The sequence below is a fragment of the Phasianus colchicus genome, chromosome 13, assembly GCF_987193195.1.
Source record: "Phasianus colchicus chromosome 13, bPhaCol1.hap1.1, whole genome shotgun sequence".
Taxonomy (NCBI): Eukaryota; Metazoa; Chordata; class Aves; order Galliformes; family Phasianidae; genus Phasianus; species Phasianus colchicus.
This window is the reverse complement of record NC_143448.1, coordinates 18,265,590-18,282,842: the sequence shown is the minus strand read 5'-3', so window position 1 is coordinate 18,282,842 and position 17,253 is coordinate 18,265,590. Positions and strand designations below refer to the sequence as shown.

The following is a 17,253-nucleotide window of genomic DNA, read 5'->3' as shown; positions in this document are numbered from 1 at the left end:
GGAGGCAGCTGCTCTCAGTGTGAGTTCTGCAATCACCAAACACAATGGCTGGGAAGGACCCGAGAAATCGCAGAGCTCAGCTTCATCCAAGCTGTACCCAAGCCGCAGATGCCCAAGTTGCTCTCACACCACCACCTCCTCCCTCCCAGCCACCAGGGAATCGATCCCAGCTCTCAACTCACCAGCAGTTGCTAATGGCTCACCCCTGCCTCTTCTGCTCGAATTTAAGCCCATTAATTCTGTTCAAGAACAGATTATTGCTTTCTACATTGGAGCAGCTGTTATACGCTTGAAGATTGCTTTGTCTCCTCTTCTCTAGCCTGAACAACTCCAGCTCTTCCCAGCAGCCATCTCCAACGAGCCCCTGTCATCCCGAAATGAGGAACCCACAGGTGTCCCATGGGCTGTTATCCAAATCCCACAGGCTGCACTCCTGCTGGAAGCATGATCATGCTCTTCTCCCTGACTTGAAGAGCTCCTGACTAGCCCATCACCCTCACTGTAGTTGCCCATTGCTTTCCCTGTCTGAATTGCACCCACCTGCCTGCACGGACTGAGCCCAACTCATTTGTGACATGCCCTGCTCCACCTGGTTCAGGTCCCTGGTACAACATGGTGACAAAGACACTGTTTTGGCATCACACAGCAGTGGAGAGGTGCTGCAGGTCAATGCAATGCCCAACCACCACAAATTGAGCAGGAATGTCACGTCACACTCTTGGGTCATATCATGCTCCTGGGTCATATCACACTCTTGGGTCATGTTGCAATCTAGAGTTATGCATCACCCTTGGGTCACATCATGCTCTAGGGTCATGTCACACCACTGGGTCAATGTCACTTCCTTGGGTCATGTCACAACCTGAGCCAGCATGAAGTTCTGTTGCTAAAACACAACAGGGAAGCGTCACCAAAACCCCACCCGCCCCTGCACCTTTCCCCCAGGTGAATGCTTCATGCCCACCAGCTCGCATGTTCTTATTGCTGGTCCCCAGGGGCAGGTTACGAAGCTCAGACTTCCCTGCTTGCATCCTCCAGTGATAAAACCACTGTTCCCACCAAGAGAATCTGCAGAGGAAACCCTGCATCCCCTTCCAGCAGGTGCTCTCATGCAGCAAGGGAGAAGAGAGGGGAGATTCCAGACACAGACCCGTAGCAATGCAGAGCTCACTGCAGTCCCACGAGAGCTCTGTACCAGCTTTCTCAGCCAGATCTGAACGCACAGCGTTGCCTACTTACCGTACTGGATTTGAGCGCATCCCCACTGTCCTCTTCAGATTCTAGTGCAACAGGTAAGGATTTCTGTGGCGGGGAGAAGGTTAAGTCCCACCTTAGTAGCCGGGGCTCAGCTTTGTCCCCAAATCTCAGGTTTTCCAGTTTCTGAACCGTAGGCTCGGCAGAGGAAGCTGGCCTGAAATTCTCTTTGTTCTGGGACTTAGACCTCAGTCTCTGAACCCCGAAGCCCCGCTCTTCCCCGCGGTGGTCGTCAGCCATGCTCCTGCAGGCTCCCCCTTTGCCGTAGTGTCTTTTTTGGGTGTGAATCTCTTGCATATAAGAATCCATCCTCATGAGGGGCTTCATCTCCATCTCGTAATTACTCATCTTCTCCTCGTCTAGCTCAAGCAGCTTGGAGCTCCCTGAGCTGTGGTTGTGGGACCTGTGGTGGGAAGTCCAAGAAACCGTGGCTGGGGAATCTGTCCACCTCTCTCTTTGCTTGTGGTTGGAGGCCGAGTGTTTGTGCCCTCCGCTCCGCCCTCGGTAGTCTTCGGGGACGTTGGCCGACCCGCTGCGCAGCGTCCCGCTTCGCACGCCGCGCGTCCCGCCCGCCTTCTCTTCGCTCCAACTGTTGGGTCGCAGGTAATCCCCGCCGCGCCCCTCCAGCAACATCTGGATCTCCCCACCCCTCTCTTCGTCCACCGAGACCTGCCTGGAGAAGTGAGCGCTTTTGTTCCTGCAGGAAGGACCCAGCGGCGGCGTGGAGGAGGGGCTGGCGGGGAAGCTCTGCAGAGGACTGTCCTCGGGGGTCAGGTCGGACGGCGTCGTCCCTTTCCTGTAGAGCTCGGGGCTCTCCTGCTGCAGCGGCGTGCCGGTGGAGAGGACCTCAATGTCGTCGCTCGAGTTCTGGCGTTTGGGTCTCTGGCATTCGAGCCCTTTTCAGGGAGTGGTTGAAGGGGAAAAGAGAGAGGGAGGAAAGGAGACTGGGTTATTTCTGCTCGTTTTTTAATGACAAAGAGGAGAGATGAGCGTTGGGTGGCCCGGAAGCTGTAGGGTCAGGACTGCAGCAGAGAGGAGCCATGCACAACTCATGCCAAGTTGTGCATCACGCATTGAGCCCAAGGCATCATGCGGAGACCAAGAGCGAAGGCATCACGCATTGAGCCCAAGGCATCACGTGGAGACTGAGAGCAAAGCCATCACGCATTGAGCCCAAGGGACACCAGGTGGCTTCTCCCTGGGGATGGGCAGCTCAGGAGCAGCTGAGCGTCTTCTGCAGGTGGCCGGTGAGAAGAACTCACCTCCGAACAACTAAAAACTCTGAGTGGTATTAATGCTTCGTGAGACACTAAATTATTTCGGAGGGTTGCACGCCACCAGTGGTTAAGTCTCATTTTACCCGCATAGCTGTACTCAGCTAAAGCCGTGCTAAATTACATGAATAATTTGATAAATATATTAACTGCCTAATGCCCCTGAAATGCATCTAATTGCAATTGCTATGGCTAGACAAGAAATGAGTCTCAAAAAGAAGAACTCAATTTCTTACCATGGTTTAAAAATAAATGCTCGGAAGCGTCTGCTCTAATCTCTATGCTTTCTCTGAGCCATTTGCTCTCGTGTGACTTCTTGGGGAGCCGTCCCTGTGCACCCCATGATGTGATCTGGATACGTATGGGAGATGCTGACAGATGTCCCCACTGGAGGACTTGCAGGGGAGGCCAGCAGGAGCTTGGGATTTTCCTGCTGAAGTAATTTCTCAATGGGAAGTTGGGCTCCTAGTATGTTTTCTTTTCTGTGTTGTTTGCCACAGGAAATTCTGTTTGTGTTTTGGGACAGTACTCAAACAGCTTGGTCTTAGTTGGTTCCCTGTGAATCTGTGGGAGAATGGGTTTCCCAGGGTTTATCTGGGGTCCCCGGGCGATTCTGGTACTGCTGGGAACTGGAATGAAGGAGAAAGGTAGAGCTCACTGCTCTGTTTTTGTGCAGAAAAACTCCCCGAGAGCTTTCTGGGGAAAATACAGGTAAGTGGGCTGCTGGCTGCTGGGGAGATGTTCCCAATTCACGTCTTCCTGGCTCACACATGGGAAACTGAGGTGGGGAGGGAATAAACAGCTACGTATGGGAAAGCTGCTTGTGTGGCTCAGATGCAGCCAGCTGTTGGTGTGGGCTCACCTGATATTAAGGACTGTAGAATCATTCAGGTTGGAAAAGACCACTAAGACAACCAAATCCAACATGACCAACCTCACCATGCCCAGTGACCACGTTCCTCAGTGCCATTTCTCCACGGTTCTGGATCACCCCCAAGGACAGTGACCCCACCACTCCCTGCTCAGCCTATGACAGAGCCTGACTGCTCATGCAGAGGAAGAAATTGTTCCTGATATCCAAACTGAACCTTCCCTGGTGCAACGTAAGGCCATTTTCTCCTGTCCTCTTGAGCATCCCTGCTTGTCTCAAGTTTTGAGCACTCTTCCCCTGTTCAGGTCTCCAAGGTTTTCCATGGAGGTGCAAGGACTGGAAGGTTTCCCACCAGCTCCTACCACCCCAAAGCCAGCCTCAGTCTGCTCACAACTCTGCTCCATCCCCTTCACATCATCCCAAGGTTCTCACAGCCACCCCGAGCCCTGTGATAGAGGTGAGAAAGCCCTACCATGCTCCTGCATCCTCACCCTAGGATCACAGAATCATTAAGGTTGGAAAAGACCACTGTGACCATCAAGTCCAACTGCTGACCCACCCCCACCATGCCCACTAAGCAAGTCCCTGCATCCTCACTCCATCTCAAATCTTCCCCACCCAGACCTGTAACGGCTGAACTATTTCTGCTTCTCCTTCCCTCTGTGTTTTAACCCCGTGCACTGTGCAGCCCTGGCTGGGGCTGGGGGTCGGGCAGCGATGCAGGGCTGCAGGCTGCTCTCTGCAGAGGAACACGACAGATGCATGGTGCCATCCTGCCGGCTTTCGGTACCAAAGGATGTTCAACAATTATTCTGCTCTAAAATTAGCTGGCAAGCACGTGATGTTCCTGGAAGAACCGTTGTGAGAGCGCTACGGAGGATGCGGAGCACCAAATCTGGATTTCCAGCAGGAGAATTAAGGCAGCTCTGCCTGGCCATGGCATCTTCAAGGAGAGCACGTGCCCCAGGGTTCCCCGCGTCTTGGGTGGTGTGTTTGTTTTTTAATGTGCTCTAAATGGAAGCTCCTGCCCCCCTTCCCTCATGCATGACCCACCAAGGGGTGAGCGCCAGAAGCACGAGTCCCACCACCAGCTGTGCACTGCGTCCCCATCCAGCAGCTAGTAAAAAATGTATTACCTAAAAGCATCTTTCCAAGAGGTGTTTTAAAACAGCCAAGAGGAAATGGAGATGAGGAATATCTCAGGGCTGAGGAAGCCCCAGGGACCACACAGCCCTGAGAAAAAAATGCTCTGATATCCGACAGACAAATTGGAGGTCTGCAGGTGGAGGAGAGCTGAGGGGTGTTTGAGCAGGGCTGTGCTTTCTACCAGCAAAAATGGGGCTGTGTGAGGCTCTGCAGCATACCCACTGCATGGGATGGTGGGGTTGAGAGATCCCCTCTGCCTGGCGAGCAGCACCCCGACGTGAGTCACCGGCACCAGCCCTCGAGCAATTAAGGGGAATGAGTAATCTCCAGTTAAAGAGCTGGAGAGGGGAGAAAATAATGACAGACGCCTCCTAATGAGGGTTTGGTGCAGGAAAAGTTTTGAATAAAGCCATTCACATACATTAATTACTATGTTAATTATTGCTGCGGGGAGTTGGATAGCTCCCTCCCACCCATCTACGCGCAGCCGTGGTGGGACGAATCCCCCCGTGGGCTGAGCATCCTTGGCTTCCTCCTCCCAGAACCCTTCCTGAGAGCAAACTGCTCAGCTGGGCACTGCCTGCTCCCCCACAGCTGAAGCAAACCTCAGCCCTTGATGGGCAAAACCTGGTAGAAACCATTGAGGAAAGCTGGAAATGCCAGAGGGAAGCCTGGCTCTGTGCACATATAAACACATACAAAGCCATTGGGCAAACCCTGAGTGCGTGTTTCTTGATTCCTTTGCACTGAAGGAGCACATAACTCACACTTACAAAGCCCAAACATTCCAGAGAAACAAAAAACCAAGCTCTCGAAGCCATGGGGGTAAAACAGTGGGTACCTTTGGGATCCTCTGAATTTGCGTGTTGCTTTTGGAGCCATCAGTTTTTGTTTTCTGGGCAACCATTGGAGACTATGTGTTAAAAAATGGAATTGTTTCAATGCAAGAAGCCAAAGTCTACAATGATAGGGCTGCACGGGGTAGAGTGTTGTGCTGCATATGGAAAAATAAGGCTCCACAAGCTGATGCTATGGGCACCCAATGGTGCCAGGGAGCTGCAGACACACAGAGGGTGTGCAGGGCTCATTTATGCCAGTTCTATTTGCGAACCCTGATACGGGAGACGTGCAATGTGGGGCCGTCCAGTGGGGCATCACAAACTGACCGTTTTCCCTGTGCTGGAAGGAAGGCGAAAACTCTTTGGCAGTGATCCTGGCGATGCGCGCTTCCTCCTGGGCTTTCTGCGCCGCTGTCATAGCTGCCTCTGCCTTGGCCCGGGAATGGGAGGTCCTGCAAGGCAAGCAGAAAGACACGGATGTGAGCAGAGGGCCACAGCATTGCTTGGGGTTTCCTTTCGTCCCCCCAAAACCCAACCCAAAGGGTTTGGGCAGAGCTGTGCCCGGTGGCGTTAATGCGTTGCCACTTTGCGATCTCAGCTCCAAGCGGTTGCTTCCAAGCGGTGATCTTCAGTGGGGACTCAGTGCTGCAAAAAGGGCTGTGTTAAAGGCACGGTGAAGGCTTTGATCTGCAAAGCATCCCCACTCCTGCGTACCGCCTGCCAAAATCTCCGTCCCGCATCTCCAGGCTGAGCCCTAAAGCAAACCCTGCAGACTGAAGGCAAGGAAAGCAGCCAAAGCACGGCAGGGAGAAACCCAGAGAGCACCCAGCAAACCCTAAGGGACACGATGGAGATCCTGGGGCTGCCCTGCACTCAGCCAACACCGCGTCAGATGGATCAGCATCCACACCCTATTGCATCCTCCAGAGGTGTCCCTTCCCCTTAGCGAAGCTCTCGAGGCACTTTAAAAATCCTCCTGTTCCTCCCCGCCCCGGTGCAGGCAGCGATATAAATAGCTCCGCTGATTTCTTTTCCCTCCAAAAGCAGGCCCTCCATCTCCTTTAATCACTTTTTTTTTTTTTTTTTTTTTTTTTTCTTTCCCTGCTGCTCTCTGAATTCCCTCTAATTTTTCGACATCTGCTTGGAGAGGAGTGCCATTTCTGACAGGCTCCTATAAATGGAAAACAGGGCCAGCAACGTGCCTCGCTCCGTGCCACGCGGTGCGAGTGGGAGCGCAGCTGTGCCCCATCACCTCTCTAAGCCCAGGCAGGATGTGAGCATCCCCTGCCCCCTTTGTCCTTTGTTGTTAAGTGCCAGAGAGTTGTCTTTGCTCTAATCAGTGCTTTTTTTTTTTTTTTTTTTTTTTTTTTTAATACAGACCGATTGCTCTACAGTAATTATAGTATCATAGAATGGCTTGGCTACAGTTCCAACCTGCCTACCATGGGCAGAGCTGCTGCCCACCAGATTGTTTGCTCAGAGCCCCATCCAGCCTGGCCTTGGGCACCTCCAGGGGCGGGGTATCTACAAACAGCACCAGCTGAGGCTTAGGATTCTGCTTGTCCTATGGGGACTTCTCAGCGGTCCACCTATCAGCTCCCGGTGCTCCTCCATCCTCCTCTGCCTCCTCCACCTCCTTGACCCAGGAATAGCCTGGAGAAGGAGGCTACCGTGCTGCAGTGCTCTCAGACAGTATGCTGCCAGTCCCCGCAGGCCTGGTACAAAGGATTAATAACGGCTGGTGGTGTCTGGACCGCACTCAGCAGGCAGGATTACACACTGCCGCCAGATCTGCTCCCTGGAGAGGCAGCTGGAGGCAGATAGCTGGAGCTATCTGTCACTTCTTCCAGCACTGTGCCAGCAAAGGAGGCTGGGAGCAGCTTGTGCCTCTCACGAGCAGTCCTGGGGACAGACAAAGCTGTCTGCAGAATGGAAGGGCATGCTGGAGGAGCCTGCAGGGAGCATCTGTGCCACGCTCCTCTCTCACGGACTCATTGGCTCCCATTTCTTCACTGAAATGGTTCAAAACATCCATCCCCTTGGCGTGGATGACTTTTCATCCCTTTGGCTTGTTGGCTTTCCCTTCCCTTTGGTGTTGTTGACTTTCCACCCCTTTGGGTGGATGGCTTTCCATCCCCCTGGGATGGGTATCTTTCCAACCCTTTGACGTTAATGGCTTTTCATCCCCTTGAATTGATGGCTTTCCATCCCTTTGGGGTGATGATTTTCCACCCCTTTGGGTTGATGGCTTTCCACCCCTGGAAAACTTACTCCAGCAGCTTCTGGACCAGTTCATCCCCATCAGATCAGCCCAGGAACAGCAGCTGCTTGGGGGTTCAACCCGGGCAGAGTTAAAATCAATGACATTAATTAAGTCATCTCCAATCTAAAATATTTGCAATGCCCACAAAGCAGATAGAGCGCTGAGTGCTGCACAGAGGCACAGGCAGGCTTAATTGTTTGTAATGCTCTCTAAGATGCTTGCAGGAGAGACGGCATTGGAGTGAAAAGCAGAATTATGATGATCTATACGTTGCATAATAAAATACATAAGTATTCCCAAATAAATGCAAGTAATCCAGTTAGTGCTCGCATGACTTTGTCACATACTAAATTTAACAGCTGTCTCCTTTATACATGCCTGCTGCTCGTGGCGTGCACTAAATCTTAATTCCCCAGCTAATTGACTTTCTCTCCATGTAAAGCAGTTCTTTCTCCACAGGCACTGATCTACTCACCTTTCTCAGTCGCAGGTGGGGATGTTGCCCAACTCTGAAACTGGACAGTGGGTCAGAGGGGCTAAATCCTAGAAACCACGGTCAAAATAAGCTTGAATTTGTCCCTTTGTTGCCTAATCCTGCAATGACCACACTGGACTAATGCTGTTGTTTGCAAGGACGTGATGCCCCTTGCACCTCACCTCAGCTGTCTAGAAGTAGTGCCTCTGCTGGAAGATGCTCCATTGGGTTTCCTCTGCCACTGATGGATGAGTGTGGGAGAAGAAGCAACACATCCCAAGGTAATGGAAATGGGCAGAGCGCCTCAACATCGATGCACACGAATGCAAAGGGGCTTTGGAAGATGGCTACAGTTTCTAAGTCTCATCTTAGCCCACAGAGCATCCAAACAGAATGGTGTCAGAGGTGTTGCAGCACGGATAGGGCTGGGAAGAGCCAGAAGGGGATGCTGGGGTGGATTGGAGCTCCTGAGACCCATGGGTCCGTTCTGATCCATGAGTGGCTTTGGGCTGTTGCATTTATTGGGTTTTGCCAAGCTGACTCACTGCTCTCTTAGACCGGGCACGTGGTCAAACTGGCAGGAGGCACTGGCAGGAGGCAGGGGGAACAGCAACCAAACATTGCTGCAAATCTTTGCAGATCTCTTGCGATTTGGCCAGAAGTGACAGGGGAAAGGATAATACCTGCGAGCGCCTCGTAATGCCAAGTTTATCGGCTCCGGCTAATCTATAAGAAGCTGGAATAAACTGATCTGAAAGGAAGAATGTGGCTTTTCAGGAATGCCAACAGTAACTCCTGCTCGGCTCTGTATGCACTAAGAGCTGAAAGGGCTTTTGCTGCAAAACCAATGCTCAGGGCTGGGTTAGCCATAAAGGAGTGAGCTTTTCTCGGGAAGAAACAAAGGAAAGATAAGACCAGGCAAGGCTTGAGTGGTATCTGTGCTAACAGAGAGCTCTGGCAGGAGAACAAATTTAGGCTGGAAATTTGTGGACCATTGGAAATATTTCTGGAACGGAGTTTGCTCAGGAGTGGTAAAGGTGATGCTCGGGTTCATCAAAGCGTGGGCTGATGAGAGAGCCATCCTCCGTGCTCCTTTTTCCCTGGTGTTCCTGTAAGGAAAACAGACTTTCTTCTGAGAAAAAAATAAGTAACAGACTTTCTGAGAAAAACCTGTCTGGGGCCAAAGGCAGTTGTGTGGAAACTGGGAAATTTGCATTGTTTGTGGCTTAAATGTGACGAAGAATCATATGGGCAACATTTCTGGGCAAGGAGGGCTCTTTCCCAAAATTCATATGGCAACTCATGCTGGGGAATTCCATTTCCTTAGCTAACAAAGCCGTCCTTTGCTCAGTGGGATCCAGGCATGCCAGGGAATTACAAAACTCCTGCTGTGCTGCTTTTGTGTGTTGGGGTGGAGACGGCCAGCAACTCCCCCATAGCAGAAAGCTTGGCTCCCATTGGCATCTCCATCACTGCCCCTCGAACTGCCCGATCCTACAGCAAAACTGTGTTGCAATATCTGACAGCGTTCAGCTGATGATTAGAACTATTTCTAAGGCCCTCTCCCGTACAGTGTTTTGGGGTCCTGATGAGGAGCACTGCTTGCCCATAGGCACACACAGGCAGTGTGGATGGAGTTACGCCGGCAGTGAGCTCATCCCAGGCCATAATGAGCAGCCTCAAGTTTTCCTAAGGGAGCAAGCTGGCTCCATTGGATTCACTTTGTCTCTCAGGTCAATATATAATCAGCCAGCTTTTGTGTTTTGCTTCCCCACCCCCCCCCCTCCAAATGCATCTTTATCTTCCTATAGGAGGAACGCTTTCTCCCTCCATTACAGAGGGTCATGCATTTTTCAAATGGCAAAATTCAATTAACACACAGTAGCTGCTAGAAAATACTTTGGGAAAAATTCAGCGAGAGCGTTTCTCGGGGCACAGAAGTCTCAGGGCTCTGCTTCCCTGTTTGGTGGCTGCCTTGGGGCCAACCACCCACGTGCACAAAGCTTGCTTGGCTGCAGCATGCTCAGCTGCATTGAGTTGGCTGGGGTTGTTTCACACTGCCATTGGCACAGCTGAAAGCAGGATCTGGCCCTAATTGCAGCAAGCTGAGATGCACTGAGAGCTGTGAAGCAAAAGCCCCTGAGTGATCGATGCCAGTAAACCAACCCTAGAGCTGAGGGGAAGAGGGTGAACACCAATGCAGCCCCAGTCAGGGCAACCCAACAGCAACCCCACCCTGCATGGGATCTGCCAGCACCCCAGGGCTGTCTCAAACCCCGACGCTTGGCCACAATTCCCACTCTCCTCCATGGGACAAATGGGGACTGAATTATTAATAGCTGCTGCAGACTGTCTGGCTTCTACCTCTGTGGGAGCACGGCTGATTTAGGGCAGAGCGTGGCCATGTGGTGCTGCTGGGGAGGGCTTCAAACCCATCTTGTGTGCCTGTGCCCACAGGGCTCTGGCTCAGCATCCTTTCCCATCCCACATCCAGCACCCCGCTGGCCCTATAAGACCAGCCCCATAGCCGGGGTGGCTGCGACCCAGGGCTGGGCTCTGTCTAGACGCTTCCTTCAGGGAGTTGAGAGATGGCAGCAATTAACAACCTGTTTGTTATTTTCACTATCTGGCATTTATTGCCCCGATAAAACCCACTCTTAATTCCAGCTTGACTCTTTTCACAGCTCTCCTGGTTGGGTTGTTATTGCACTAGGCTTGCCTTGAGTGATTTGTGAAGGCAGTAATACAGTGTTGGTGTTCAGGGGGTGGAATATTAGACTCACCAATTAGCTATCTGCACATAAATTCCCATTTACCTGCTTATCACAAACATATATGCCTTGCCCACTTCCTCCATCTACTTTTTCCTTTACCATCCCTCCCCTGTTGCTGGAATGCTTAATCAAGGAGCAAAAAGCAGCTAATGTGACCCCTGACATGACGTAATGCAGCCAAAAGCTTTCTGTAGCCAGGCAGAAAGCAGGTGCTGTGCATAGCAAGGAGAGCACCTGGCTGCCCAGCTCCAGCCCCAGGGTGGAGATCTGGGGTAGGGGATTGAATCCCCATCCCCCAAGCCTGAGCTGTGCATGGGGCATTCCCAGTGATGGGGAGCTGTGCTGCTTCCATGCGGGGGTGAAGCAGGGAAATTCCCATTACCAGAAGCTTCCTTCTGTGGAGCTATTCGATGTTGCCCAAGAAATATGGAGAAATGTGGAAAATACCTTGGTCGAAAGCCCAAGTCTGATTTTCCCTGTGCCATTCCTAAGCACTGCAGGCAGCAGACACCCGTGTTCCAGCTTGAGGCTCTCCTAAATTCATGGAAACGTGGCAATGGGGCCAGTTTCCATGGAGCTCCTTTGCTCCAGGCTCCTGTGCCAGTTCTACTCCACCTCTGTGCTTTTCAAGCTTACAGATGAAGGATGAACCCACCAAAGCTGGCTGTGCAGCCCCCTGGATCCTGAGCCAGGTCCTCTTCAGGGCAGGACTTAAAAAGGCTTAATGCCTCCATCCCCTCCAGCTCACCTTATTGTCACCATCCCAACTCAGTCACGGGGATGCTTGTATTTTTTTTTTTGTTATCTCTATTAGTGCTAAACAATAAGTGCCAGCCTGGCACAGCCAAATAGATTTCAGAGGGCTGGGGCATATGGAATCATATAATCATTAAGGTTGGAAAGGCCACTAAGATCATCTAGTCCAACCATCAACCCATATGGGGTGGGTGGACAGCTCTGGTACCCAATAGCAAATTTACCACTGCTGGCCAGGATGCTCTGCTGACCCATGGATCTCTCCCCTGGTAGATTTCCTTTTTTTCCTTTTTGCCCCTGGCAAGGGCAAAGTGGAGGATCTTTCACACCCAAAACTGTGTGCAAGCTGCTGTGAGACGTTATTTACAGCTCCTGAGATAATTAACATCTGGAGAGTGAGGCTCATCTCCTGCCATCTGTCACTTGTAATGAAGCTACAGAGGATGTGGGTGAGTGATGAAGCTGGGCAGCACCTGCCTGTCCTGGTGCTTCGGTCCTACTGGCCCAGAGCTGCGTGCAGGAGTGGAGCTTTGCCTTGAAGGAAGGACAATGATGATGAAGTCCAAATGGAGACAGGTGGGAACAAACTCCTGCTCCAGGTATGGAGTTTCCCGTTTTCTTATAAGCTCCATCCCTGGAGATGCCCAAGGCCGGGTGGATGGAGCTATGGGCAACCTGACCTGGTGCCTGGTTTAGTAGTTGGCAACCAACCCATGGCAGGGAGTTGGAACTGGATCACTTTTGATGTCCCTTCCAACCCAACCGTTCTGTGATTCTCTGCTTGCAGCAATGCTGGGAGGTTCATCAGCTGCTGGAAAATGATGACAAGTGATGCAAGACCTGCAGGAACGCACTTGGAGCAGGGTGTGGGAAGAGTAGGCTTCAAGGAAAGGGAAGAAATGGGCAGAAGAGATGTAGAGATGTTCTCTTCTTCCAATCACCGTGGGTTGGATGGGGCAGGTTGCCATGTGTTGTTATTTTTTTATGACTACCCAGGTACATCATGGAAAAGGCCCATTTGAATGATGAAAGGGGAAATGAGAAACACTGAGCTCCCTCTGGTCCCTGCTCTTGTCGAGTGCCTGCAGACAGCCGTCCACGCACACATCCCAAAGGCACAAACACTCCTCTAACCCTGTGCAAAAATAGCACGTTACAAACGATCCTGCCACTTCCAGGCAGGAGGCAAAACAGGTTGGAAGAAATCACTAACAACCCTTGGCAAGAAAGAGAAGAAGAAAGAACCAAGAAAAAGCAAACGAAGGCACAAAATCTCAGAGGAACCTGGGCTCTGCTGGATCCTCTGCACGCTGCAGATCTATACTGTCTGTATTAAATGCAAAAACAGAGCAGCAGAAAAGCCCTACATCAATGCCGCATTTGGGTGGAGATTTTTAAATGCACAACAGGCCAAGTTAGAGCTCCCAGAGCAGCCATAACTCAGCCCGCTTGGACACGTGTAGCATTTAGTTTGGCTGTGCATGCTGCTGACTGTAATGACTCCAGGCTGGATCCTGCATTCCCATCGCATCTCTCTGTCTCCAGGCGGGCTGGCTCCAACATGGCACCGCTTGGGGCCTCCTCCATCCCTGTGCATAGGGGCAGCTGCTTATTTTGGGAGCCACCACGGGTTTGACAGGTGGCAGAGAATCATAGAATCACAGAATCATAGAGTCACTGAGGTTGGAAAAGACCATCAAGATCATCTAGGCCAACCACTGACCCACCCCACTATGTCCGTTAACCGTGCCCCTAAGGCATGACCACGGTGGGGACGTGCAGGGTGTGGATAGGGGGGCTTGGTGTGATGCCAACCATCCACCTGCAGCTGGTCATGCCCTGCAGAGGTGGGATCAGGACTGAATCACCCCAGCCAATAGTTAAAGCCAACCTTCTTGAGATGGATGAGCGTTGGTAGAAAATCCTGGCTTAGTGGGACCTGGAGGATGGCTGCCCCATGCTGCAGGTTGAAAGGATTTGGTGGACCCTCAGCATTCCTCACGAGAAGGCTCCCTAAAACAGCCCATTCCTCCCCATCTTCCACACTGACCTCCTCAGCTGGCTGATGCCACACATGGGATGAAGAGTGGGGTAGAAACTCCAATGCCAGAGATGGAAAGGGCAGCATAGAGAGAGGAACTCAACCACAGCATGGGCACAGGGAGCTGGGGGAGCCCCTGATTGGGCTCCAGGAGAGCCCCAAAGCCCATCCATGAGCCATCGGCACAGCCCGGCCCTTTGGGACATGTTAGAGACTTTCCCAATAGCTGAAGGAAAAGCACTTGGAAGAAGAGAACGTGGGGAAGTCCAGCAAAAGTTCCAGGTGAAGGAAAAACTTACAGACAGGAAAAGCAGATCCACCCGTTTAATTTCAGTTTCATTTTGATGCCTAGAAAAGAATGAGTCAACCCAAATTCTGAAGCACAGCAACAGAACCACAAGGAAAAAGCCTTTTTTTCTTTCCCTAACCCTTTTACCCCTTTCGGGTTTTGGCTGAATTGCTTTGGCAGTTTCACAAGTTTTGGTCTCCTCAAGCAAAACAGACATTTGGCAAACAAGATTCCCAGGGAATTTTTTTTATTTATTTTATGTTTATGTGTATATATATATATATATATATATATATATATATATATATATATATATATTTTTTTTTTCCGGGGGAGCTCCAGAAACCTGAAAGAAACAGCACAATGTTGGGCTCAGGAGCCATCCTCTGCCTGTAGGATGTGATGGAGAGGGATGCTCTGTGATGTGCCTCTGGCTACACAGCATTGCAACCAGCCAACACTCAGCAGAACCCCCCACACACACCGCAAAGCAAACTGCAATAAAGCTTGTCCAGAGCCAGCAACAGACTTGTATCACTGAACTTCATATTTTAGTTCCAGCACAGGCTGGAGCTGGGCCAGGACATGGAGCTGACACGGCCTTGGGAGTGCTGACGGATGCTCTCCAGCTGTCGGAGGAGTGGTGTGAGATATCCAGTCTCACTCTCTGGGATTTCTCTGCTGCCTCCAGGTCTGTGGGGTGGGGAGAGCGCTCCTTTCTGTGCGACAGGGCAGGGGACTGAGGGATGGACTGAGATGGTCCAGTACTTTGAGTGATGGAAGAATGCATTTCCACCACTAGGGCTGTAAGTGATGCTCAGAAACCAAACAAGCTGTGATGGGCACAGCTCCTGGTGCCTCACTGGGATGGAGCTGGTGGTAATGGGAAGCCAGACAGCCCTGTGAGGAACATGACAGCATCATCTCCATCTCCACAGCCACCTCCTGCATTGCTGACTGTATAGCACACAGGATTCCCCTCCCCCCCAGAACAGCATCCCATTAACCCCACTTAATGCCACCCTGGAAGGTACCCAAGGGGACAGGGACAGGTTTCCAACACCCTCCAGCACAGCTGAGCCCTGCACAGGGTTATGTTGAACACAGATGCACACAGCCCTACTGAATGCAACACCAGACACTAAAACACTGCAAAATATGTTGCATCAGGATGCTGCCAGCAGTCCCCACAGCTCCGTTCCCTTTGGGGATGGGAGGAGGGATAAGGGTTTTGGGTGATATTTCCCATCTTTTAAGTGCTGCCTGAAGCTAACCCATCCTTGTGGGTTCCCACAGCCCGGATAGGACAGGCAGGAAGGAGAAGGACCCATGCTCAGCTCTGTGCAGCTGCTTTGGGGCCGCCCAGACCCCGCTGCAGTGTGAGCGCTGCCGGCTGCAGCCCCAATGGCTGTTGGAGGAAAAAAAAATAAAAAAAATACACATCTTCTGTGTTGCCACAGCAACGAGCAGCTCCTGCCTGCCTCAAACTTCAGAGCCCACCCAGGAGATGCTTTACTCCACAGACGTGCACCCCAAGCATCCCACAGCATCCTCTGGTTGGGATGCAGCCCCTCATCACACCCTGAGGATGGCAGACAGCCCCAGATCTGCTCTTCCCCTAAGGCAGAGTCTGTGAAAATTTCCACTTAAGCAACTGACATACAACAGGGGAAGGGATTCAGAGCTCAGGAGAGAATCTGGGCTTTTAATTATTGATGCTTCACCTTTGTGCTATGGTGATGAGAGACAGAGCAGACAGACACAGGCAGATAGCAGAGAAAGCATTTCTAGGATCCAGGTGAGTTGCAGATCCCTGCCCCAAGCCTCTCCCATTGGAAAAAGTGCCTTCCAGGGCTGGAGCATCCCCAGGAGGCAGACGCTGCTTGGAGCCCAAGGTGGGTAAAAGGAGCTGATTGAGGAGGCTGCGTCATCACTAAAAGGGGATTTTAGGGTGCTCAGCACCCTGAAGAATTGGGACCTTGCTTAGTCACAACTTTAAGGGGATAATCGGTTGGATCCGTGGGTTAAATCTGCCAGGGATTTCCAAGGGGGGAAATTCACTTAGTGAGGTCTGTAGTTCAATCCTTTAATTTCCTGGATTAGGGAGGCAGGATGGTTTGCTGTTTGTCCTGCATGGACAAGGCGACACAAACCTCTAGGATTCCTCTAGGATTTCCAGACATGGGGAATGGTCCCCCTGCTCCTCCCGAATTCACGTCTTCAAATCTCTGCCAGTGGGGAGAGTGATGCTCAACAACACCCACAAGGAAAATATTCAATATTTTTGCCCGGCTCTGCGTTTTCATCTCAGCTGCACTCCTGATATTGCTTTTGCCTCACTCCAGAGAGGAAATAGGGCTCAGGGCTGGGGGGGGCTGGGGAGCATGGGGGTTGTGGGGTGGTTGCTGCAGGGATGCACAGGGTGGGAGGCTGGGGTGGGAGCAGCACAGCCAGCAGGGATGTGTGCCAGGGAGCCAAAAATGAGAGCTGGGAGAGGAAAAGCAAGCAGGCCTCTCTCACAGGATGGGAAGAGAGCAGTGGGGCTTGCTGCAGCACAGACACACCCTATAGCCTGCGTGTGTGGCATCACTGGGGTGCACCATACAGCAGCTCCTGTGGATGGGGGGGTAAGGAAGGTGGGACGTGGTGGGATGCCACAGCTATACGCCACACTTGAGCCTGCTGCAGGATGTCCTGTGGCCCTGCCAGCTGCTGCGGTGAGGATGAGGAGGGAGGAAGGCTCGGGGGCTGAGAGCCAGGCAGCTGCGCAGGGCTGGGGGAGGAGGGAGGTTCCTCCCAGAGATAGCTGAGAAAAGCAACCCTGCAGTTTTTTTCTTATTGAACAGCAGCAGAAAGGAAAAGCAGGGGATGGTTTTTGGGCCTCACTGGCTTTCTTTCTCCCCTCTCTTATGAAGTAATGCTGCTCTACCTGAAACTATGGGGTGGCAGCACCCTGCTCCCTTCCTGCTGCCATCAGCACGAAGAGCCTTCCCCACCCTCCTCCTCCTCACTTCCTTCCCTCACCCTGCACAGCAGAGGCAATGCCCTGCCCTGCCTGCCCTATGCCCCATGTCAGCGGGGATCCACATGGACTGAATGGCTGCAATCATCCTGCACTGGGCTCATTCTGCCCCACAGCTCAGCCCATGTACTAAGCTGGTAGAAGTCTTGGATTAAGAAGCAGGCAGGTGATCTGGGTGCTTGATGGGCTGCTGTGCACAGAGGAAGAGAGAGAGGAAAAAGAAGAGGAGGAGAAGGCAGGCACTGATTG

At 52.0% G+C, this 17,253-nt stretch overlaps 1 protein-coding gene across 1 annotated transcript in view; it reads right to left on the bottom strand.

The window, feature by feature from the left end:
- The window catches only part of JPH3 (junctophilin 3), a 44,103-nt gene that overhangs the window by 8,562 nt on the left and 18,288 nt on the right, over positions 1-17,253 (bottom strand). Inside the window, exons 3-4 of the mRNA XM_031615425.2 lie at positions 5,712-5,836; positions 1,240-2,150 (exon numbers count right to left, since the gene is read on the bottom strand). Of these exons, the coding sequence (XP_031471285.1) occupies positions 1,240-2,150; positions 5,712-5,836 (1,036 nt within the window). The remainder of the gene's footprint in view (positions 1-1,239; positions 2,151-5,711; positions 5,837-17,253) is intronic.